Here is a 23941-nt window from a genome sequence, read left to right as displayed (position 1 = left end):
AGAAACCTTTTGCAATGGAGACAGGGCAGAAATAAATTCAAGACATGAGCAACTTCCAAATGGCAGACTTTTTCATCGCTTTCCAAGAATATGTGATGAAAGTGTCGCCAGCAAGATAATTTTTGACTATCTAGGAAGTTGCCTGACCTTCATTAATGATTTAATGTCAAAGTGGTGGCTTTGGTTGATTTTTTTAAATTTTACTTTATTTTGTCTGCTTCAATAGCAAGCCGCATTGATGAGCAAGTTGAAGGTTTTGTGGGTTTATCTAATTTGGAGGTTGCTTTGTAAGGCTTGCTAATGTATTCAGGTCAACTAAATGTGGGACTGTAACAAACGACATAGAAGTTCAATTAATTTATTACAGATTGTCTGACGATGATCTAAACATTAGGGCATATAAATGAACATTAGTTCAAATGAAGCACATCACCAACCCTAACCCTAACCCTAACCCACCAACACTACAGTCAGCTAAATTTCAGTCGCTTAAGTTGAAAAAGTTGGTGTCACAAAAGTTCTGGATGCTGGGCTAAAGGGAAAAAAAAAAAACATCATGTGTATATGGGGCCAATCCCCCCCCCCCCCCCACAGCACCCTTACATGTGTGTGCGTGTGTGTGTGTGTGTGTGTGTGGGTTGCTGGGTTGGGTCGTGATGGGGGGCACTGTGACCCGCAAACTGACCTCCTCAAACTTCAAACTGAATGCTTGTGGCAGTTACCACGACGACAGAGCTCTCCGAGCCTTATCCTGCTTACTGAAACGAGACGAGATGAGGAGTGAGGAGAAGTAGGAAGATGAGGAGGAGGAGTGGGAAGAGCGAGAGGAGGAAGGCGGCGGTGCGGGGTTAGAGGCGGCCGAGGCAGAAAGAAAACGAAAGATGTGCAAGTAGAGCACGAGAGAGCAGCGGCCGGGTAGGAAAGTAAAACTTGCTGCTGTCGCATGTCCGGTTTTCACTTGAGTCCATCCGAAAGTTGACTCTTGGCGCCATGGTGAACTTTTCCAGTGTGAACTTTGTGTTTGTTCTCCACAACAAAGTAAGACGCTCATGTTAATGTTTGACTTTGCCAGTGGAGACTGTGATGGCGACTCCAAATCAAAAGTGACCACATTTGTGTCCCCTAGCTAGCTGTCAATCACCAGCGAGAAGATCCCAGCAACTGATACATCAGCGTTTTAATCTCTGCTCAACACACACACGAACACACCGGGCGTGTTCTCAAGGATCCTGGAGACAGCTAATGTTTCTCCTGATTTTCCAAAACTGACATGCAACAAAATGAAGTGGTTCTGGCTCTGCTCAGCCGATACAAACAAATTGTATTTCCACGTTCATAGCGCAACATTCTCATTTGTGGCATTGATCATTTCTGCCTTGAAAATGAACAGCGGATGGTGTTGCCATTAAAGGGGTACTCGTGAAGAGCAAGTGCAGGCTGTCAAGGCTAACAGGCCTGAGTCCTCCCTTGGGGCCTCGGGGCCTGCGTGGCCGTAAAGCGCCGTCAGTTGGTAAATCGGTAAATGATTCCGGCTGTCATTTAATCAATATGAACAGGCAGCAGCTGTCACACATCATCGTCTCCCCCGGGGGTCATTGTCAACACAAGATGAAAAAATATGGCTCAGGGTGCGGCCATACGCCTTTTCACAGGCTTCAATTGAAACCTGCAGGCCGGCGAGCACTTCTAGATTTGTATCAAAGTTAAATGCTATATAGTTGCATTTCATTTGTTGATTACTATTTTATGCCACTATAGGAATTACACTAGTGCAGACGTCCAACAAGGCCTACGAAAATGTTTTATTATTGTCATCATAAAGATAACATATGTTTATAATAATCCTGCTTTATGTCTGTTTTTCACAAAGAATTATTATATATGCAGTGGTAACGCAAGTAACGACGTTAATTCATTTTGTGACCTAATTTTAACTATAAACGTTCAGATATCAAGGCAATTTTCCTATTGAAATGAATGAAATAGCAATTAATCAGTTCCACTCCTCCAATTATTATTATTTACATTTTATTAGCTGTGGTCGTTTTTAAAAGTACTTTATAAACAAAGTTAAATTGCAATTGCATGCACCTTTAATACAAAAATGATAGTCGCACCACTTTTTTGACTCGAGAGACGCCAAAGTTCCGGGATGTGAAAGGACTGCGGGGGGTATTCCTCTCCTCTTCTCTTTCCCTCCTCCCGCATCTTGACGTGAGACAGTGAAATCTCATCCCGCCATTCTGCCAACGCTGATAGTCGGCAGGGCGGGACATGTCACTTCACTCATGTATATGTGTGCGTGCGGGTCCCGACTCACAATGACGCGAGCAGAGGGAGGGGGCCAGGTGAGAGGTTTGCGGGGGAGGGCGCTGGGGGAGGTGGGGGGTGACAGGGCTCTGATCTCTCAGATAGGGAGATAGCCACCTGATTCAAATGGCTCGCTTGTTCCCGGCAGTCACTTGATCGGCGTGTGAACTGACTCCTCTCTTATTTACAATCGGATGCTACTCGATGACCTGCCCAACCCGGGATTGCCAGAACTGCTCTCTCGTTCTCTTTCTCGGTCTGTCTGGCTCTCCTATATTTAACACCTGGGTCTCCTATATTTAACACCTCACTCCCTCACACTCACACACAAGTGAACTTGGAAGAGCCACAACAGACAACAATAGTAAATTTTAGTATTGCAATTACATTATTTTTAGGATGTTTATTTACATGTGTTGCTCCACCGTTTGTGTTAAAATATCTGTTGCCTTGTCAATCAATACTTCATCTATAGCATGTAGCATTGTATGCTAGCATTTACATTGGCCTTACAAATGGTCTGGTCGCAGTAACCTCAAAGTGAGTTTGCTTGCATGTGGACAAAAAGCCAAATGCATCACCAAAAACAAGTCATCATTTCGGCATTTGTGATGATATTTTGATGAAACATTTTGAGTACATTAGTCGAAGACTTACTCATGTTTGCAAGCGTGAGACGTGAAAAGGAAATGGGCTTGACTTTAAGGGCGAATATAATCGTCCCCCCCCTTGATAGAGGTTCTTACTGTGTGCGACGGAGACAAGTTGAGTCTATACGGCATCTGCCTGGCTGCCAGTCTCTAACTGTCCTGTCTGATTATCTCACCCGGTCGGCCCCGAGGGGACGGCCATACTGAAAGAGGCCACTCTTCCGTCCAACAACAGCTTCTGTCAGAGAGGGAGACCTCAGAGTCACCGGCTCCAGAATAGCAACTGATGCAATCAAGAGAAAGCCACACTGCCCTCAGCACGACTGGCCTCACGTTTTTATGCATCCTGAAAAAAACAATTGCCCTTCCTACTCCAAACTTGAACACCTATGGACCCATTTTACGTTCGACGTCATCAAAAGCTGCGCACACCACTGGCTCAAAACAATGTGAGACGTGTTTGTGTGTGTCATTGTAGTTTTTTAATAATTTTACCAACGGCGGCCCAACATATGCTGAAACCTACTCGTCAACAGGGGGGCGTGGTTTAAAGTTTAAATGGATAGTTCTTTTTTTGATGATTTAACACGTTTTGTTTATTTAGCGTGCTGCCGTCACATAGCTCATCAATGGCTTTCTTTTCACAACTTTTCCAAACATGTCAGACCCCCTTTAACCCCTCTTTTCTCAACATACAATTCTGGATATGTCATATTCTAAATTAGGACAACCCCCGTTGCCCCCCTCTCCGTTTAATGTGCGAGTAGACTTGTTGGTCAACAGTTGGGTTGGATTGGGTTGGGTCGGGGGCCTCAGAGAGGGAGGGAGCCCCGGAACAATGGCTGGCGCTGTTGTGAGCTGGAGGGAAAGAGAGAGAGTCAGTCTGATGACAGCGTGAAAGAGGTTAGTGTCTATGCTGGGAATTGAGAGTGGGGGGGTGGGTGTAGGCGGGCAAGCGGGCGGGTGTTCCCGTGTCTGTCGGCTTGTTAATGATGATGCATGCTCATCGGCTCAACGGCCTTCCCCATCAAGGAATCTCCAAATGCCTACAAACAACCTCCGAAAGACTGTCGAACAAAATCCACCATTTTTGTAGTGCTCCCTAACATACACTACCACCCCCCCCCCCCCCCCCACACACACACACACACGGTTTCCCATCCATATAAACATTTGCAACATTGAATACATTTTACTTTTCAAATGCAAAATGAAGAATAAACACCGGCACTGTAAATCCTCGTTGTGGAAAGGTAAACTAGTTGCCATGACGACCGTTTTTCTACTTTTGTATTTCTGGCAGGAGTCTTCTACGAATGGAAGATGAAAAAGATGAAGGACGGTAGTCATGGCAACGACATTACTCTTCCACAAAGATTATAGGCACCAAAAGTCCCGTCAACTGAGCAGGATTACACCTTTGGCTACAAGGCCACACGGGATTCCGGTTAACGAAAGCCAATTTGAATCAAAAAGAAAAACTTGAATGTATTTATTTTTTGGACGTTTTGTTGTTCTACACTGGGCTGAAGTACTCTGTCTTTTGGAGAACTTTGACTAACTGAACTGCACAACGCTCTGAATTTCCGAAGTGGTGCGCTCGGAGTGCACAAACTCGCCCTAAAAATAACGAAAGAAATGTTTTTACATTGATGGCAAGAAAATCAGCAAAATAACGAGGTAAACCCGCAATAGAAGAAGCTGAAATAACCAAACTGATTTTTTTTTTTTTAATTCAGGGGCCGCTCAGAGTGCGCCCACTGGTTCAATCGCTTTGCCTCAGCAGTTGTAAACAACGAACATTAAAATGTGTCCCTCCCTCTCCGCATCAATCAAATCTGGGCAATATTTTGATGAGGACAAACTGATAGTCTCAAGCATGATGAATGATTTCGGTACTGCTCGCTCCCCATTGCAGCTGCACATCAAAAGCTTGCCAAGCTACAACTTGTTTTCTTTTAGTTCTTTTGAAAGCATCAAACGACGCAGCATTATCAGCCGACCATGTTATTGAACTTTCTGCTATTAACATGCGTGTCGGATCGTGAAAATCATTTCAGTTGGTTTTCCTTGCAGCCTATATTCCTCTAGCGTCCCTCTCCTCCCCACCCCCACCCCAAACCCTCCCCCGGCCTGAGGAGGGGCAATCCTCACCACGGCCACCAAATTTCCGGACAACAAAAGATCAGCAGAGCATGCGGAACTTTCACTTGCAGTTGCTCCCATGCGGTCGGTCGGCCAGTCACCTGTTGCCTCACGCCGATCGCAGCCGCTCCATTTTCCTTACTTTTTCATTTCGCTCACTAATTTATTCGGACCTTGACGACACGCCACGATTTGCGCACACGCTGTAGATGTTCTGACGCGTCTTGCAATTACACCAAAGGTCGGCCTCCGTTTGAGCTGCTTTGTCCTCTTTGCATGAGTGCAGCCAGCCAAGCGTTTGACCTTATTCAAATCATAAAGAGATGCTGCTTGCCGATGGCAGAAAAGACCAATTAGAGTGCCCTTGGATGCTGCTAGCGTACTTTTAATATCTCATGTTAGTTTGAACATATTGACAGTGATTAGCAACTGGTGACGTTTATCTTTTAAAGACATCAAACAATATCCAGGAGTTAGTCCAATTTTTGTAGCATTGAAATGACCTCATCTACTACTTAGCAGCAGAGTTATTTTTATTGCCGGTTTGAGCGCAGAGTAACGGCAGACAGAGCAGGCGGGCCGGATGACAACAGGCTTGATTGTCGTCGCCGGGCCCTTTTCACAAATCCTCAGCTCATCCGCATGCAAGTGGCCGTTTACACTTTCTCCTGACCTAAAATAATCTCCTCAAGAGGCAAAACAGGACAATGGAGGAAAAAAAAGTATTAGCCAATCCTCATCTGTCAGAGGTGCATCAGATAACCCAAGACAATTTGTCAAGCCAAGTTCCCGCGCCGGCCTTTACAGGTTAGTATGACAAAAATGTCACCATGGAGTGTGAATCGCACATGGCGTTTCGTTTATAAAGCTGTCAGCATCAATGAGCACAGATGATCAATGCAACCGGAGCTGCTGGCTCATGGTGACGTGATGGTGTGAGCCAGTGTGGGTGGGGCGAGTAGAGGCCCGGAGCCACCTAGAACACAGGCCGAGAGCGCTGCGAGGCTGATGGCATGCTGTTGTGTCAGTGTGTGGTCTTATTCACTGTGTGTGTGTGTGTGTGTATGTGTATGTATGTGTGTGTGTGTGTGTGTGTGTGTGTGTGCGCGTGTGTGCGTGTGTGTGTGTGTGTGTGTGTGTGTGTGTGTGTGTGTGTGTGTGTGTGTGTGTGTGTGTGTGTGTGTGTGTGTGTGTGTGTGTGTGTGTGTGTGTGTGCGTGCGTGTGTTTGCCAAAGAAGTGCAGGTGCAGGAAAGAGAAGCGGGCGGTGTGCTCTCTTTCTCTTACACATCCACTTCTTGTAGGCTTTACATACAACTTCATCTTTACAGCAATGAAGCTGAGCAAAATACAAGCAAAAGCTGCCCTCTGTGATTATTAACTGGAAATGCATTATGATTTTCTGGTGTGTTCAGATTATAGATACGTATGTATATATATATAATGTGTATATATATATATATATAATATATATAGACAAACACATATATAATACATATAGACACACACACACACATACACACACACTCACACATCCATAATTACTACACAAACTACACACACTTAAAAATGCTAGGTTAAAAAAGAACAATTTGGGCAAAAAAATTGGACCGACCTAATTTTAAGGGTATACATTTGCATACTAATAAACACAAAACTCAATTCTTGTCTCGATCAAGCACAACTGAAAACTCTGTACGCTTTAAACGTTTTAAGAAGTTTTATTTTGCGTGGGGATTACAGCCATGGGTGCCCCGCTAGACCCAACCCTGGGTAACCACACGCCATGGCAGCTTATCACACGTAACATCTGGGAGTCTTTTTTTTTTTCATCCCCGGGCGAAAAAAAAGCAGAGGCGCGCGCTTCGCACCTGTTGCAGTCTAAATATCCCCAAGCGCCAGGACGACACTCAGCACGCGAGCACAGGAAGTGGAGGAGAGCAGAATGGATGGAGAGGAACACAAAATGTGCCCATTTAAGAAGGCAAAAACAACGTAAACCAACGAGTCCAAATACAATCATCATGGTTCATTCAGGGCCCCTCCGAGTTTCCGCATTTGTTCCAAAATGCTTGACGCGAGCGCCACTTTAAAATACTTTCTTGTATGATATTCTTGAGTCATATTCGTTTTATTTCATTTGACACAAAAAAATGAATGTAAAAAAAGTCTGTTAATACACGCGATTTATTTTCCAAGGCCTTGTTTAGCGCTACTGAAATTGTACAAATGTTCATTTCCAGAGTATATTAGCGCCGACAATTAACCGCGCAGCGAACAAGCACAAATTTCAGAAAAACACGATCAATGTGTGACATCCTTTGTCTTGGCCTCTTGTAATAAATAACATAAATTATCCAGCGTGTTTTGATCCTCCAGAGCAAATCGACAAGCAGGCTTAAAGAAATGAAACGTATAGAGTACGTTGCATAATTTCGCCAAAGCCTTTTTTGCCACATCAAAGGTGACAACATAATTTATTCTGTCCTCAGGGCCACTAAACAGGGACCCGATGTTTCTACAAAGAGGGGAGAGGTGGGGGGGGGGGACCAGAGACTCTTTAATAGGCTTTCCTGTTCGGCCTTTTAGACACAAATTGTTTATCACCGGTGTCCTCGCCTATTACAAACAATTGCGCGTCTTGGATCAATAAATAATGAAGCTACCAACGATCCCTTAACCTTTGATAGGCTCGGCTGGGAGGGAGAGATGAGTGCAGGAGCGAGGGGCCTCTTCAAATATTCATCTGCCGGTTAATGTGAGCCGGGCTCCCCCGGGACCCGAACCCGCAAAGCACAACGGCCCTAATCTTAATCTACCTCGGATGCAGCGCGCACACTCCCCCCCACGCGCGCGCGCACACACACACACACACACACCAGACCAGATTTAAAACCGTTAGTAATTCAAAGCGAGCTGTTAGCTCATTTTGAGGATTATTTTTTTTCAAGAGAGGAGAAGCCCTGGCCGGCTGGCTGGCTGGCTGGTTGGCGGGCTGCAAGACGCATTTAGTAGCATCTTATTCAAAAACAAGAAGAGGTCTTGTAAAAATGAGTCACCGGAGAAGCCGAACATGAGCAGGCAGGCAGGCACGTTTGATTAAACATTGCATTCAAAATACCCACACACAAGTTGTTCAGCAAAATGCACTTTCCATCTCGAGGAACTCAATAACCGCGCGACAAAAATCCAAACAATAAGGAGCCAGCTTTTTTCTAGACTCATTTAAAAAAACAACCACCCCTCAAAAAAAAAAAAAAAAAAAAGTCATTATAGCAAATAAATTGATTACTGGCAGAGAATTTGACATCCCAAAACAAATTAATCAAAATCATAAAAGGAGCAAGTTAGCAAGAGTGAGCAAGATATTAAATTCAGTGACATGCGAATTTAATGTATTTTTAAATTCTAACGTTGCCAGTTGCCATTTTGTGATTTTAGAAGAGCATAAACTAAATATACCTGACAGCCTGGAACAATTAGGTGGATTAATGTTGCCAACAAACTTTGGCTTGAGGGGGGCGCATCCTAGAAAACACAAACGCCGTTAACCAGCAAGCACAAAAGCCACTCGTTTGAATTTTAAACTACGACGACCACAGCAGCACCGCCATCTAAATGCATCAATTTACATTTTCACCATGTGAAAGGCGACTCTACTGTGCGACACAAAATAAAGACGAGGCAAAATCAAATCAAAACTCAAAAGCATTTCAAGTATCCAAATTTCCAAAATTTATTCTTTTCAAACTGCATATGGAAAAAAATATACTCAGTTGAAATCGTAGCTGTTATAAGGATGGTATTAGTTTCAGTATATATACATGGGAGTGGTTGGCTTCCGCGTGCGTACAGGCCGCAGTTTTTCCAAAGTACAACTACAGGAATGAATTTGGAGATCAAAACATAAAATATCACAGTCAATATACATGAATTGTACAAATCAATTAGAAAAGAAAGAGCACAAGCATCATACCTCAAACAGATGGAAAGTGGGAGACGGAAATATAAATTAACTTGAAGATGAAATGAGCTGGGGGAGAAGTCTCAATTCTTTCTTAACGAGCGGTAGGGGCAAAAAAAAAAAGCACTACCTGCTCGCGTTTCTCTCCCTTTCTTTCCAGTTTGTTTGATCGCTCCAATTAGTTCGACCATCTATTTTTGACGGAACTGCTTTTGTTTTTCAATATATAAATTTATATATAAAAGGAAAAAAAGTAGGCAACCTCTTAACAATTTCATCTGATTGTAATGTTTCTTTGATAAATACTGTACAAAAGATGATTGCAATAATAAACGATTGGATTGCGACTCCCACTTTTTTGTCGTCTTGCAAACTCGATCCAGCAGTGAAGTGAAGAGGACGTCGAGCTCCTGCATCCATGCATCCCTCCTCTAGAGCTTCCTTAAAACAAATCAAAGGGGGGGGAAAAGAGGCGTTTTTGTCCGTTTCCTGCATGGTGACTTTTATACAACTTTTCCCAGCCCAATTTTAATTTTTATTTTTTTTCTGTACAAAAATAGTCCGACGTTAAGTAGTCCGCAGTTTGTTTGATCAAAGTTCGTTCGGGCGCATGTCTTACATGTGCGTCAAGGGCAGCGTGCCGTTGATCGTCGTCCCGGGCACGGTGCTCTGGTAGTGGCCGGACATGTGTAGTCTGGTCTGGGCAGTCTGCTCGCTGACTTCCGCCCCGGGCAGGTACATGCTGATCATGTCCCTCAGATCGCCGCTTTGGCAGCCCGGCGCGGCCCGGTGCGAGGACGACGTGACGATGGGCGGACTGGAGCTGCTCGACTCGGACTTGACCACCGACGAGGGCCCCATGGAGCCCAGGGCCGTCATGCCCGGGGTGCTCTGCTGCGAGTAGGACATGGAGTAGGTGGGCGAGCCGTTCATGTAGCTCTGCGAGCTGCTCATGCCGTTGTACTGCAGCGCGCTCATGTCGTAGCGGTGCATGGGCTGCATCTGGCCCGCATTGTGCGCGTTCAGGCCCGGGTGCTGGTAGCTCAGCTGCTCCTGCATCATGCCGTAGCCGCCGTTGGTCCAGCCGTTCATGTGCGCGGCGTACGTGTCCATGCGCTGGTTGACGCCGCCGCCCAGGCCGCCGCCCACGCCGACGCCGACCCCCGCGCCCATGCCGTTGCCGCCCGGCGCCAGCAGCCCGCCAGGCAAGGTGTACTTGTCCTTTTTCATCAGGGTCTTGGTCTTCCGCCGGGGCCGGTACTTGTAATCGGGGTGCTCCTTCATGTGCAGGGCCCGCAACCGCTTGGCTTCGTCGATGAAGGGCCGCTTCTCGCTCTCCGACAGAAGTTTCCATTCGGCGCCCAGTCTTTTGCTGATCTCCGAGTTGTGCATTTTGGGGTTCTCCTGCGCCATCTTCCTCCTCTGGCCGCGCGACCACACCATGAAAGCGTTCATGGGTCTCTTGACCCGCTCGGGGCTGTTTTTCTGGTTGCCAGCGGCTGTGTTGCCGTTGCCCGCGCCCCCCGTGTTGGTCTGGGGGGCCGGGGGCTTCAGTTCTGTCTCCATCATGTTATACATCGGGAACGACGAGTCGGGCGGCGCTCCCGAGCAGGTGAAACGTGAACACGCGACTCCAAACGGTAGCGGGAACGATTCTCTCGTCCGACAACAACAAAACAAAACAAAACTAAACAAAAGTTACCTGTCGATTCTCTCAGCAACTTTCTCTCTGGACAAAAATAAGGCGAGTTTCCACAGCCCCGCGGCTCGGCGAGAGCGCGCGCGCGTGTGTGTGCGTGCGTGTGTGAGCGGCGCACACACAGCGAGCCTTCTCTCCCAAAAGGTCCCTGCGATGTTGTGTCCACAAAACTTCTTCGGCCCGTCGCTTCTCCAAAAAGGCATCAACAAAGTGGACTTTTTCTCCCCTGTCCGCCCGAGCCTTGACAAGTCCAGATAGTTTGGGAACAAGTTAATAGACGACCATTCAAGTGACGCGGCTGTCAGCAAATAAATGGCCTGGAGCGGGCCAATCACAGCCGCCTTGCTGCCCTGACACACCAATGGGAGCCTTCGATTAACATAAAGAGGCGTGGTTTACCCTGCTCCGACAAACACGCTCAGACAGCCTGCCTGCATGAGCCAATGCAGAGTACATATTTACTATATCTTCGAGCAGTATGGAGATAGTCCGTGTGAAATAATATTATTCTTAATGATAATTTAAAATAAACAATGTTGAAACACTGTCGCAACGTTAGAAAAATCCATAAGGCCGGGTTTTATTTATTTTGTGGCAAACGTTTTCAAACCGTAAACTTCACTTTTAAGACACAAAATAGAAAAACGGTTTCGAGTTAAAAACAAATACTACACATTTAATGTGGATGTAATTTCAATTCGGTTGGATTTGGATTATCTCCGGAAACGACGATGTTTTTAAAAAAGTAACGAAAAACAGAAAAAAAAATATGGTCAGAAGGCCGACAGTGTTCTGTAGAGACAATATTGTCCGCGATGCTGTTATAGTTCTTTTTTTAAAAAAGTGACTAATACCACATTCACGACATCAATAGCATGGGAACACCTAAATCAAGTTTTGTTAGTTAACTCAAAGCATTGAACTGCTGTGGTGTGTGCGTGCATGTGTGTGTGTGTGTGTGTGTGTGGGGGGGGGGGGCTACTTTTTTGGCGTTGAAAAGCGAGTAAAAGGTAATCCAAGATGTTTCCCTTTTGTTTATTCAAGTTGAATGCCAACACACAGAAGGCAGACGGGCTCATCTCAGCACAAATAAGCGCCCTTTTTGTTTGCCGTGTTGTCGCTACATCTGGCCGGACAAAGACGCAACTCCACTCCACTTCCACTGCCACGCTGCTGCATGCTGTCGTTGAGGTTTTTTTTTTTAAGGGGTGCACGGCGTAGCGGGGTTTACAAGTGGACGATGAATATTTGAAGGTAAAGTATGAGAGTAAAGGCAAATCTGTCTGATTTAAGGCTGAGCGTGCGTCAGCCAATTAGTAAAAGAAAAGACACACACACCTGCTTCTCTTATGTTCCGCATCAAACCCAAACCCGGGTCCCAATTATCACGACATGAGGCCAGTCTCACACACACTTCCATTCAAATCATTCCCTCATATGTCCCCCTCTCCCTCTCGCTCGCTCGCTTTCCTCCCCACACCGAAGTTTGTGCATGTGCAGCCACAACCGACTGCCACTAGTTTTGCGTTTCAAACTGCGGCCCAGACTTTGCGTCCGCGCGCGTGCGTGCGTGTGTACCAACGCGCGCTGTCCTGCTACGTGACACGAGCGCCGTCTACTGGCAAGACGAAGAACAACAAGCAAAGACACAAGCGGAGTTTGGTCAAACTTGGAGGACAGAGATTTGCTTAATTCAATCATGTGTTAAAATCAAACAATTTGGTGTTAATAAAAAGAAAAAATGACATCATGTGGTGCTGATGTTTTGGATGAAAACAAGTCAGAGTGGCAAGATCATACACCTTGAACTAATTTAATTAAAAGCGAGTGTCGATAGATGAAATCATAATTGAAAGCGAATAGACGCATGGCGCCTGCATATTATGCTTGATGGTGGAGCTCTCATTACGACGGCCCTGGAACCCTACACAAGCTTCATCTGTGGCGCTTAATAGGGTGCGAGAGGCGACCCATGCAGCTCGCTCCATTATAATGCACGCTTGAAATGGGCCGCCCGGCTGCTATCTGCATCTGAGTGTGTTCCCCGCTACCTCTAATCTGCTTAGGATAAGAAAGGAACAGCGGGGACCTGTGCGGCCCGGCCAGCCGGGAATGGCCCCGCATCCACAATCAGCGCCAATTTAATAAAAAAAGAAAAAAGAAAGAAAGAAATAAAGAAAGAAAGAAAGAAAAGAAATAGGCGAAACTCGCATTGCACTTGTAAAAGCCCTCATGAACGGTCGCAATGGATGTAATTAATGCCGCAAGCTGTGCTATCAACATGTTTTTCGTTTGAGTAACAAGTGATCTGCATCCTCATCGCTGTTAAAAGAAGGGGGGGGGGGGGATAACGAGTGCTAATGGAGTATAAAAATAATCAGGATAACATAAAAATATTTTTTAAATGTCAGGGTCACGATAATACTTACTAAAATATACAATAGCACATTTTGCAGCATGCAGCATTATGTTTCTAATATAATGTGATTAAAATTTCCTTTCGAATATGACCACCACAGTAAAGATTTATGGCGAGGGGAAAATATGCATAGAATAATAAATTGTATGTTTTTGCCACTAGGGGCCGTACCAGGGACTGAAGACGCACAGAAAACAGTCAAAACACCGCCACGACTTCAACATTATTTTTTTAGATGTTTTTTTTAAGACTTACACTAAATTACTACATCAATAATACTTTTATTGCCTCCCTAATTACTGTTTGCTTTCCCCTAGAAATTGATCCGGAATAAAGTTTAGTTCACCATACAAAAGGTAGAAAAATAATACACTGTAGCGGCAAAGTACAAATTAAATCACAAGGTCACAAGAAATATAAGGTTGCGAAATATGTTTAAATTAAAGGTTGGTAGAGTGTAAGTCATCTCCAAGGCGCAGTATCGTATGTATCGTATGTAAGTTATGTTATTAATTATTAAAGAGATTTTGAAAATGAATAATAGACATTAAAATGCTCGATCAAATTATTTTCAACCAAACGGCAGACGATTAGAAAATCATTTTTACATTTAAACGGAAATAATAAAGCGAAAAATAGTAATAAGGTAAATGTTTGAGCCGGTCCGTGGGGCTTTCTGATGTGTCATTCCACAAGACTGCAGCAGGCACGAAACACACCCACTCGTGTCACACACACGCACGGATACACACCAACGAGTGTCCACGATGCAACTTACTTGCTCTCGTGCAGTCGTCTTCCTCCTCTCGCCGTGATTGGCAGCGATGGGGGAAAAAAAATGTTTTTCTCTTTTGCCCTTCAACCGCCGTCAAATCTCGCCCAGCTGCGCGCCGCATCAGTTCACCGGTGGCCGGCCGTCACAGGTCCGCAGGTGATGCTGACTCGTCCGGGGGCTTCGGATCCGAGCGGCGTCGGCGCCGGCAGCGGCGGCGGTGGGGCGCGCCATCCTCGGTTTGCTCCCATCCGTCCTTCCGAGCGGCGCTTCTGCGTGTGCCGCGCGCTCGCCCTGCAACAAGGGAAGCCGTTGATGTGCAAAGGGGCCGATTGCAAAAGGAGAAGAATGCAAGCAAGAACAACAAAAGTCAGTTATAGCAAAGTCTATGCCTCTCCTCTCCTATCTTCCACCCCCTAGCTTAGCTCACATAATGAGCAGGAAAAAAAGCTTTATATTTTGTTCACTGGGTATTCACAGATAATTTGAAGCCATTGTTTCTGCCACAGATGGTTCTTTTTAATACAATAACGCGGCTCATTGTGAATGGCAAAGCCCACAATAAAAATCTAAAGCGTCCTCCTGAATAACCATTTTGTTCTCCTTGTATAGGCTGAACAAAAGCGCCGGTGAGGTAATGGCCTGCCTTATTGAAAGCTCCAGAATGGGGATTTGATAAAGATTCTTTCTCCGCTCCTTTTGCCTTTGGAGGGTGACGGCAAAAGAGAACATGCCGCAGCACCGCCAGAAGAGAACATTCGTTCGGGCTCGGCTCCGCTTTAATTATTGTCGCCGCCATTACTATTATTTTGGCTATTAGTATTGTTTGTGTTGGCAGGGTTCAAAGGTGAGAGGTTGCATGCAGGTTGCAGCCATGCCCGTCAAGCGCAGGCGTATCAAAGATTTCTACAATAGAGCTTAAATTCTGCATACATTATCCTGCCAAGGTCTGCTGCCGTGCATTTCACACAATTTTCAGGGGACCGACTGAAATGCATCCGCTAGAAACCTTTGCTTAGGAGTGCCACCGTGCCCTCCTCACATCTTGTGGGCGGGCATAGCGGCCGACGCCGCTGAGGTCAAAGCTGCCGACGCCCAGGGGCACTGTTGCCGAGAAGCTTGCTCAATCTTGTCCACGCTTCATGTCATTTGGAATTAACTGCCGGCTAATCAATAAGGTGTTCGGCAGCAAACACAATGGGCACTACGGATGATCGCAGGCCAAACAGATTGGATGTCGTCGATCGTTACCATGTCAGCACCCGCTGTCAATCAAAGGGGCCATACCTGGGCGCATACGTGTGCACGCGCATGCCTGGTATCGGTACACGGTATCAGTCACTGCTCAAGAATTGATATGGACCTGAAGAAAAACGGTATGGCCATTTTCCCGGTGCACGGCCTTCAAAGTTGCAAACGTATTCACAGTACAAGATTGTTTTGCATCAGCAATAAAGGCAGGAAAATGCATCACTGAAGCTGGACTGAGTTCGGTAAGTGGGCCACAGCAATGACCCGTGCCGGTCTTGAGACTCAAGGGCGGACTGTAGCGGAAAAGCAGCGGGCTATGAGTGCTGCTGGAGATTTTAAGCCTCTGAGACAAACACGGCGGATGACACCCAGACGGGATGAGAGGATCAGCACTCTCACTCTCAATAGGCTTAGCGGGAAAGAAGAAATACGACTTTGACTTGCTATCTGATCAATCTGGGCTATATAGTCAAAATCATATTAGCGAACTGAAGCAACTTTAATTATAAATCCGTCCGCATAGGCTCCACAGTGTGATAGCTAGGCCGCTAGCGAAGCGACAGGAAGAGCGCAACGACACCACGGGAGCCTTGAGAAACATCCGAATTATCTTTTAATGTTGGAAGACTTTTGACCCAAATCGCTGTGAGCGCAAAATGAAAAGAAAGCCGTCAAATGTATTAGGTCGATTCCGCTCACTTTGCGGTCAGACTGAACGCAAGCTGAGTGTTTCTGCCGACGCGGTTCCATCATGCAGTGGGTGGTTCTCAGAGAGTATGGAACTTATTCAAAATGATGTATGCTTTAAAGCAAACCTTTGTGCAGTATGCTGTGGAGAAATAGAGACAGAGATTGTCCAATGTTGCCGTAGTCAGATAATTTTGCTGTTTCAGAATGGATTAAAAAAATATTTTGAAATGTATTATTTTTAACGAGACGCAAATCAAGTCGGCAGTGTTCATTCGCTCATTGGCACAAATGCCAATTTTTGGACAAAAATAGCGTGACTCTCTAGACTCGGCAGATGTCGTGCCTGATAAAACGTCTTTTGAAGATGTAGCTTATTTAGAATTTGAAGTTACCAAGAGGTTTGAATATATGATCAAATAAAGTAATGTTGATAGCATAAGCGCACTATCAAAACAATCCATCAGTAGAAACTGGCATATTTGTCACATCACGACAGATTACATCTATCATCAGGCTCTTTGGAAAGTATCAGATGAAAAGGAGGCTTGGCCATCACATGAAGTGCATTTCAAATACATTTTCAAAACAAATTGGTTCGACAGCAAAGACAGCTCGTTTGACTGACAGTTAATAGAACTAATCCAAAGGACATCGCCCCTCGTGCTCATTTCAAGCAGATTGAGAGAATTCAAGAAATCTTGATTATCGGCTAATAAGGCAAAACAAATTTGGTCAGTCGAAGGGAAAAAAAACATCAGATCTCACATGAACATGTTGAGCAAGTGACAGCCTCATTTTTGACCGACATTTCCTTGATGATGTTGAATGAATTGTCACATCATGTTCTCATCATAAAGCAAGTTTTGTAATATTTTTGAATTAAGCTTTTGGTTCAGCAACAGGTGTAAAGGTAACAGCTAACAAAGACGACCAACAACAAATTTGTGTCTTTTTCCCTCTCACGGTGCAAATTTCAAACCGCCACGCTTAGCAAAACATGCTTATGCGCGTGGCTCAGCACACGCATTCCTTCTTGTGACACACGTCCACATCCCAGATGCTTCTCACTCCCACCGTCATACTCTCTCGCTTTGCTGACCACTCTGGGTTTTGTTTACCAGCCAATTTGAATGCCAATGCGGATGTTTCTAGAAAGCGCCGTAATCCGCACGGTTTGCTGTGAGGCCCCGGCCCTTTGTTTGGGATTACTGCAGCTTAGCGCCGGCTAACAATGAGGAGATGAGCAGCTCACCTCATCGACGCTAATGAAGTGTGGAGAGTTATTTTGCCAGCAGCTAGCTGCCACCAAGTAGAAACGATACCTTTGCGATTAAAAAGATAAAAGATTGATCACATGCTCAACCGTTTGCTTCTGGTGGCAAAATGAGAAAAAAAATTCACAGCCAACAATTAAAGAAAAGACACACCGGCACAATTTGATTGAGTTTTGTGAACAAAATTGAGTGTTTGCACTTTTTTTCTGAGCATCTAAGCCTGTGTCGCTGGGGTAACGAGGTAAAGGGGGCAACAGGATGACCAAAACCATTTTGGCTTGGCACCGCCACACTCTGACAGCACCCGTCCGCACTGAGACTATGCTGGCTTCTCTTCTGACAAAGAGCTTGCCTGGCATTTGCTAGAAAGGATGGAGAGATTTGGAGTTATTTATTTATTCGGGGGGGGGCTGACCCCCACACACGCTTTGAAGAAATGTGTTGGTTTTGAGTAGTGATGCCAACACATTACGACCGGTAACTCACAGTAAGTACAAGAAGAAGGTGCAGCAATGTCGTTCAACGTAACTGCAGAACTTTTTTCCCTTCATCACCGTCACAGATAGGAGTATATAGAATCAGTTTCTCTCTTTCCATTTTGAACCTCTGCTCTTTTATTATTAAATGACTGCTATTGTGGGGCTGCAAAATGGCTGCCTCATCCGGGAACTTGAGCTCACAGATCCCTCTGGTGAACTGTGACAACATCGCGAGGTCACGGTCTGATGTCAACTCGGAACGTGCAGAATTCTTGCTTCGCGGCCTTCTCTAACATTCCGTGACATTTCGGGCAATGACTCTCATGAAAAGACACAAAGTAGCCGTCGTGACGCGCTGGTCGGCAGGACGACAGAGCGGTCAACAGCGGCAATAAAGTCGAGACGCCGTAAAAGTGCCATGTTTATCTTTGGGCTGAGAAAGCTCACACCTCTCCGATAACGCCGGCGCGCGCTTGTGCGTTTCAGCGATCACTCAAACGACACGGTCGTGACTTGACGCTCGTTCGTCTGCGTACTATTTAAACAGCACTTGTTGAATTTCACAACAAGCTCATAAAGGATGCAGAAACGTGTCGGCGTCCACGGGAAAACCAAGCAATGCTGTTTGCCTAGGAAAGGTGAAGAAAGTTGCTGAGAGAAACCAAATGGGAGTGGAAAATGAAGATTTTCTCCATATGTCATCTTCAAACGCTGCCCAACGTATTGTCCGTGAAAACGAGATGACTTCAATGATGTTCACATGAGCGGTCCCAACACCAAATATTTCTTGGATCCTGAGCCCAAACAATGGCGGCATCTGCTGCCAGACCAATTTCGTAATGGAAAGCCCCCCCCCCCCCTCTCATTCTGTGAGCCTTGCTCGCCCGGCCAGTCACGAATGTAAATGAAAAGCAGTGGGCCAGAGAGTTGCTGATGTGTGGGCAGGGACAAAGCCCGAGTTCCAAAGCATTGTATGAGCCCCGTGACACATATCCCAACATCTCTCTTAGGTCCACGCATGCATAAACACACGCGCACACACACACACTCCACAAAGTCTTTATTGACAGCTCCTCAAGATCGATAAAAATGATCTTGAAGTTGAGCCTTATTTGGCCGCATCATCTTGAAAGTGGCTTCTCTGGAATATAGCGGCCATACTGTACAATGGTCCAGCCGGGCGTGTGTAATTTGACATTGATTTCCACCCCTCACTTCTGCCTTCTTAGCCCCTGAGTCACTGCACACAACACAACACACACACGCGCGCACGCACACATCACACAAATATAACTTCATCACATTTGCCGTTAATGCACATTCACAATAAGGCCATTTTCTCGTGGCCTCTGGTCATGCAACCTGTTCTTAAGCTTTTGTGCTTTCTTTCTTTTTCATCTTCAATTTTCTCGTCCCATCATGTTCAGACCTTTTTTTGTGGAAGACTTCACAGGTCACTGTTCTTTCTCTATAATGGACAACTTGTGTTAATGTTGTGTGTATAGCATTTTTCACCCCTGAACTTTTCCCAACTTTGAGTGCCAACCGCTGCGGTCACTAACTTTGTTTGTTTTTTTTCTCACAAAAACAAACCTGACAGCAATATAAGATTTGTATTTTGTTTTTGAATTTGCCAGGCTTATGATAAAAATAAAGTGCAATTGCACATCCACTACAGTAGGTGGCAGTGGCAATCGCTCTTTTTTTCAACCAATTGATGCACTTTGAATATTTTGCTGTTACAGACTAAAAAACAATACGACTAAGTTCTTTTTTGTTTTAAGACGCTCTTTATTTACTTTTTGTGTGTTTTGTTCAATGTTAAAAAGGCCTCAAAGTAATGCAACAGAGCGTTGGGGGCAAGCAAAATGTTTTCGGGCTCACAGAAAATAATTGAGTTGCAATGTTATGAACAGCTGACCCAAAAGATTGCCAAAATGAATCTGATTTTGTACAATTTTGATTCATAATGAAAACCTTGCTGGGCCCACTAATAAATGATACTGCTGGAATTGCAGTTTCGAGGGCCATAGCTGACCACTTCTGGACATACGCAGTCTTCTGCTTTTGTGACAGCATCAAAATCAGATACAAATAAGCTCACATTTCGGGCTGGCAGGACCACCTGTGACCTTAAATTTGGGCTACTCCAAATCGTCCACGCTCTGATGACATTTGCGTCCCGAGAACACTTTTCATGTCACTGATCCGATTTCACTCAACTGTGATGGCAGCTTTATTGTAAAAGTAGCATGAGAAACATTTGACGACTTATTGTCTGTTTGACCTGAAATCTCAGAATGGCACGCACACAAACACGCACACACACACGGACAGCTGTCAGTCACTCTTTTGAGAGCGCCCTGTTGTTGGTTAAGTCTGACACTGCGCCTCAGCCACTTTAAGCCTATTACTGTATTCATTCACTGCTGTTCACAACACAAACACACACATGCACACACACGCAAAAACAGCAGCGCTATCAGAGAGACCTTTTCAGTAAGCCGAGCATATCCTGGAGCCGTATCGCGCATCATCCTTCCCCCGACAAACACACCGGAGTGTATGTCGCACACAAAATGGAGATCTTCTTTTTCCTGGAGGTGGCGTGTTGCTGTTTGTTGAGGGTATCGCTTACAGCCAAGGCGCTTGAAGAAAGACAAGCTCTCCCGTGGCGTTGCTTGTGTGCCTGCGCCTGCGCGTGTGTGTGTGCGTGTGTTTTCAGAGTGGGGCTTTGCTGTTTCCACCGGCGTTATCAGTTCTATTCCAATGTATTTCTTATCGAGGTGGCGGTGTGAAGGGAGGCGGGGTGGGGGGACTGGAGGGGTAGGGCGCGACCGACAATACAAGCTTATCAAACGTCCTCAGCCTTGATTCCACCTGTCACTCAAGACCCACACGCACATGGACACGCGGCGGTACGAGTGGGCCTTTTTGATTGATAGCTGGCTTTGCCAACAAATAGAAAGCCGGGATCAACATTCGGGTGGCCTTTTTTTTTTCCTTATACACGATGCACCGGCATAACCTGTGCAGGGACGCACGCGTGTGCGTCTGAAGCGAGCCCCAACATTCCAGAGTAACAAAAGTGGCATTAGGGATGCATTAGTTGGCCTTGCAGCGAGAATCCCGTCAATAACGGCCGCCAGAATAAACCGTCGAGCCTCGATAAGAAGACAAAAGGCCAGTGAGATAGCACTGGGAGGAGAGTGGCGGAGGGAGAGGGAGGAAAGGATCAATAGAGAGAGAGGATGGACGGATGGATGGATAGATGGATGGATGGATGGTGCGGAGGAGGGAGAGAGCGCCGATCAATATGAAGTGAGGAGAAAAAGTTTTCACAAAGGGACAAGATGGTTGAGGGAGTAATAAATGGAGGCATGGAGGAGGGAATGCTGAGTGTTGGATTTGGCCAAGACAGTTCGATCATGGCAGCCTAATGTTTTTGATTCTGCTTAGAAATTATTTGCCAGGCAAAAATTATATATAAATTATATATAAATTATATATATATATATATATTTTTTTTTTTAAACAACCAGATAGAGCCTGTTGTCAGTTATTTATTTATTTATTTATTTATTTATTTATTTATTTATTTATTTATTTATTTATTTATTTATTTGACGAGGCGATTGTAAACTAAGTTTACTACGATGTAGCCTGTGACAAGAATGAGTTTGACCCCTTTTCGCTGGAGGCGCAACGCGATGAGCGTGGAGGGCAACTCAGAGCAGCAAGTGTTTCACCGACTCGTGTTAATTAATTTTCTTCATTCATACGAGGAGCTATAGGTAATGATCTCGACGGAGGGACAAGAATACAGACAGGGAGATGGAGGAGAAAGGGAGGGAGGGCATCCTGTTCCTGTCAGCGAGGCGGCGAGCTGTCACACAAAGACACAATGAGGCCCTGCAACAAACAGCCACTTAAAAAAAACAGCCTGGCAACATAGAGCAAATTCAATTAGAGAAGTAATTAGCAGATAGAGGGACAGGCAAGCCGGCTGTGGCCACGCCGCAAAACAGGATTTAATAGGTGCGAATAAGAGGAGGACGCTGTCATAATTAAGAGACAATCGCCTCCACCAATGAATGCCTAAAATTACAAACGCGCCCCCCCCATGTAAAACTATTAATTCACTGATCACAAAATAGTTGCAAAGATGATGAATATGACGCTCATTTTAAAAGACTCATTTCTGAAAAGATAGCAAGACAATTGCACATAATGCATTCTGCCTGGCATTTATATTGCTAATTAATTTTCTGGGATAATTTATGGAAGGACTGCCACCCCCAAGTTCTCACCCATGCATGAGTGAGTGAGTATTTGTTGCCGGCGCAGAGCGCAGAGTCTGCCGAACAGAGCTTGAAACGCCTCCTCGCACAACGTCGCTACTCATGAGTGAAAAAAATACAAAAACATTTCAAAATATTACAGCTTCTTAACTTTCCACCTCAGCACCCCTGAACGCTCTCTTCGTGTGCTTCCCTTTCCACTTCACAGTCCAACAGAAAGAAAAACAGCAAATACATTCGCCGATAAGCGTGTGAAATAAATCCCCGAGTTATTGATTGATTTGTCGCGCTGAGGATGGAGCACGGTGGCGGTGGCGGCTATCGCATCACACCTGCAGCTTCTCTGCCACGCCCCAAATTTGAGCCAGGACGCTTTGCTGCAAATGACTGCGGGACACAAAATCAGTGAAAAGAATTCAAGCTAAAATGATTCAAAACATTTTAGCTGACTTTCAACATGATCAAAACTATTTTTTTCTATTTTTGCAAATGAGACGCAAGTGCCAATCCGAGCAGGGCCCGACAAGGGCAAAGTGTCCAGGCTGTGATGGAAAACTGAATTTCCACACCAATAAATACAGATTTAGTTTCTCGGGCCCAGTTAAAAAAAAGAGTGGAAGAATTTGCATATGACAGTTGGGGTTATTTGGTGGCCCATTTTGGAGTGATGCGAGAGCAAAATATCCACTTAAGCATATCATCTTGACTGATCGGAACTCATAAGCCAAGCAAGAGGCTGAGAGGGAAGGATAACTCTAATATGGCCGCCGCTTTCTATACAGGACTAGTTAATGCCATTCAGGCAGGAAGCTAGCTGATGGACCGGCGAGCCGAGCCAAGCAAGGCAAAGAGATGGACATTAAGTGGCCTTCCGAGTCCGCGGCCTGCCGCTTTAAGAGCCAATTACCAATCTCGTGGAGTTAATGCCCGAGATGAGATGAGACGAGAGGAAAGGGGATCGCCAGGACGCGTGACAGCGAGACAAACTGTGGCTTTGCGATTAGCGTTTGCTAATCTGATGGGAGCATCAGCGAGTATCAACACATCAGGAGAGAAAGCAAAATGAGACTTTTGGGGGGGCAAGGAAAGACGGAGATCTCGCCGGTGGCGTTGGCATGCAGATTACAAGCGTGATCTCCGGGTTTAGAAAGCATTGAGCCAATTAGCAACGTTATCTGAGAAACGCTTTAATTTGCCATTCAGAGCTGCAACGGGGGCCCCGCCAGCTGTCAATGAGTGTGATTAGAGCCCCAATTGCGGCTTCGGAGGGCCCAAACATCTGCTGCCCGAGTGACTCGGAGATGTGGGCGCGGGAAAAAGAGAGCTCCTCTTCAGAGGCGCACCGGCATCTGATTAGCAGAAGAGAAGACAGAGGAAGGAGGAGATGAAGAGCGCGAGAAGAAGTGCAAAGACCTGCATTGCCCGCCCGCCAGCCGAGGAAGGCCCATCTGCGTGCCCTCACACTTGAGGAAGGCACGGCAGATGTCGAAGCAGATTGATTTTCATTCAGCTGTCACCACGCGCGTGCACGCACAGCAAATCACGGCATCGAGTACCCGGGCCGCTGTTGGCTGTCATTTTGCCAAGCGTTTTCTCTCCTTCCTGTCATTTCCTCATTCTCCAGCCCTCCCTCGCACTCTTCCTCCGCCCGTCTCACTCAACGGGCACGAGCGGCATCTCGACGCCACATCTGCTGCTCAAATTAAATCATTTACAGTCCATAGAGAGACGAGACGTTTAGGGACAATACAGCCGGTGGGGAATCAGTGTGCTTTCTCTTATGCGGCTAATGCGAGTGTCTTGACTGGCATCTGATTACAAGTCAATACACAGTTTTTTTGCAGCGTGTTGTATATGAGAGGAATGAAAATGAGTGAGCTTATGGTGTGCCAGAGTGGCCTTTGACTCTTGAGTAGTCACCAGGTAACAATACCATTACTAATAGTAGTAATAATTTTTAAGAAATCATATCCCCAGAATAGCATTTTT

The 23941-nt window shown here is 45.6% G+C and overlaps 1 protein-coding gene across 6 annotated transcripts in view; it reads right to left on the bottom strand.

The window, feature by feature from the left end:
* sox2 (SRY-box transcription factor 2) overlaps positions 1-23941 on the bottom strand; it is an 82055-nt gene that overhangs the window by 11306 nt on the left and 46808 nt on the right. For 3 of the 6 annotated variants that reach the window (XR_015861958.1, XR_015861956.1, XR_015861955.1), the window contains exon 4: positions 13964-14251. Coding sequence is in view for 2 of the 6 variants with exons in the window: in XM_088393087.1 (XP_088249213.1) it covers positions 9499-9508; positions 9687-10645 (969 nt within the window). In the remaining 4 variants the exon portion in view is untranslated. Of the gene's footprint in view, positions 1-8565; positions 8632-9356; positions 11007-13963; positions 14252-23941 lie in introns of those variants that run through there. The other 3 variants (XM_088393087.1, XR_015861957.1, XM_088393088.1) reach the window with 3 other exon arrangements.

The sequence above is a fragment of the Syngnathus floridae genome, chromosome 13 (genome assembly GCF_059516105.1).
Source record: "Syngnathus floridae isolate MCC-2025c chromosome 13, RoL_Sflo_1.0, whole genome shotgun sequence".
NCBI classification, from domain to species: domain Eukaryota; kingdom Metazoa; phylum Chordata; class Actinopteri; order Syngnathiformes; family Syngnathidae; genus Syngnathus; species Syngnathus floridae.
Note: the sequence above shows the minus strand (reverse complement) of the source record. Positions and strands in the feature narration are given on the sequence as shown.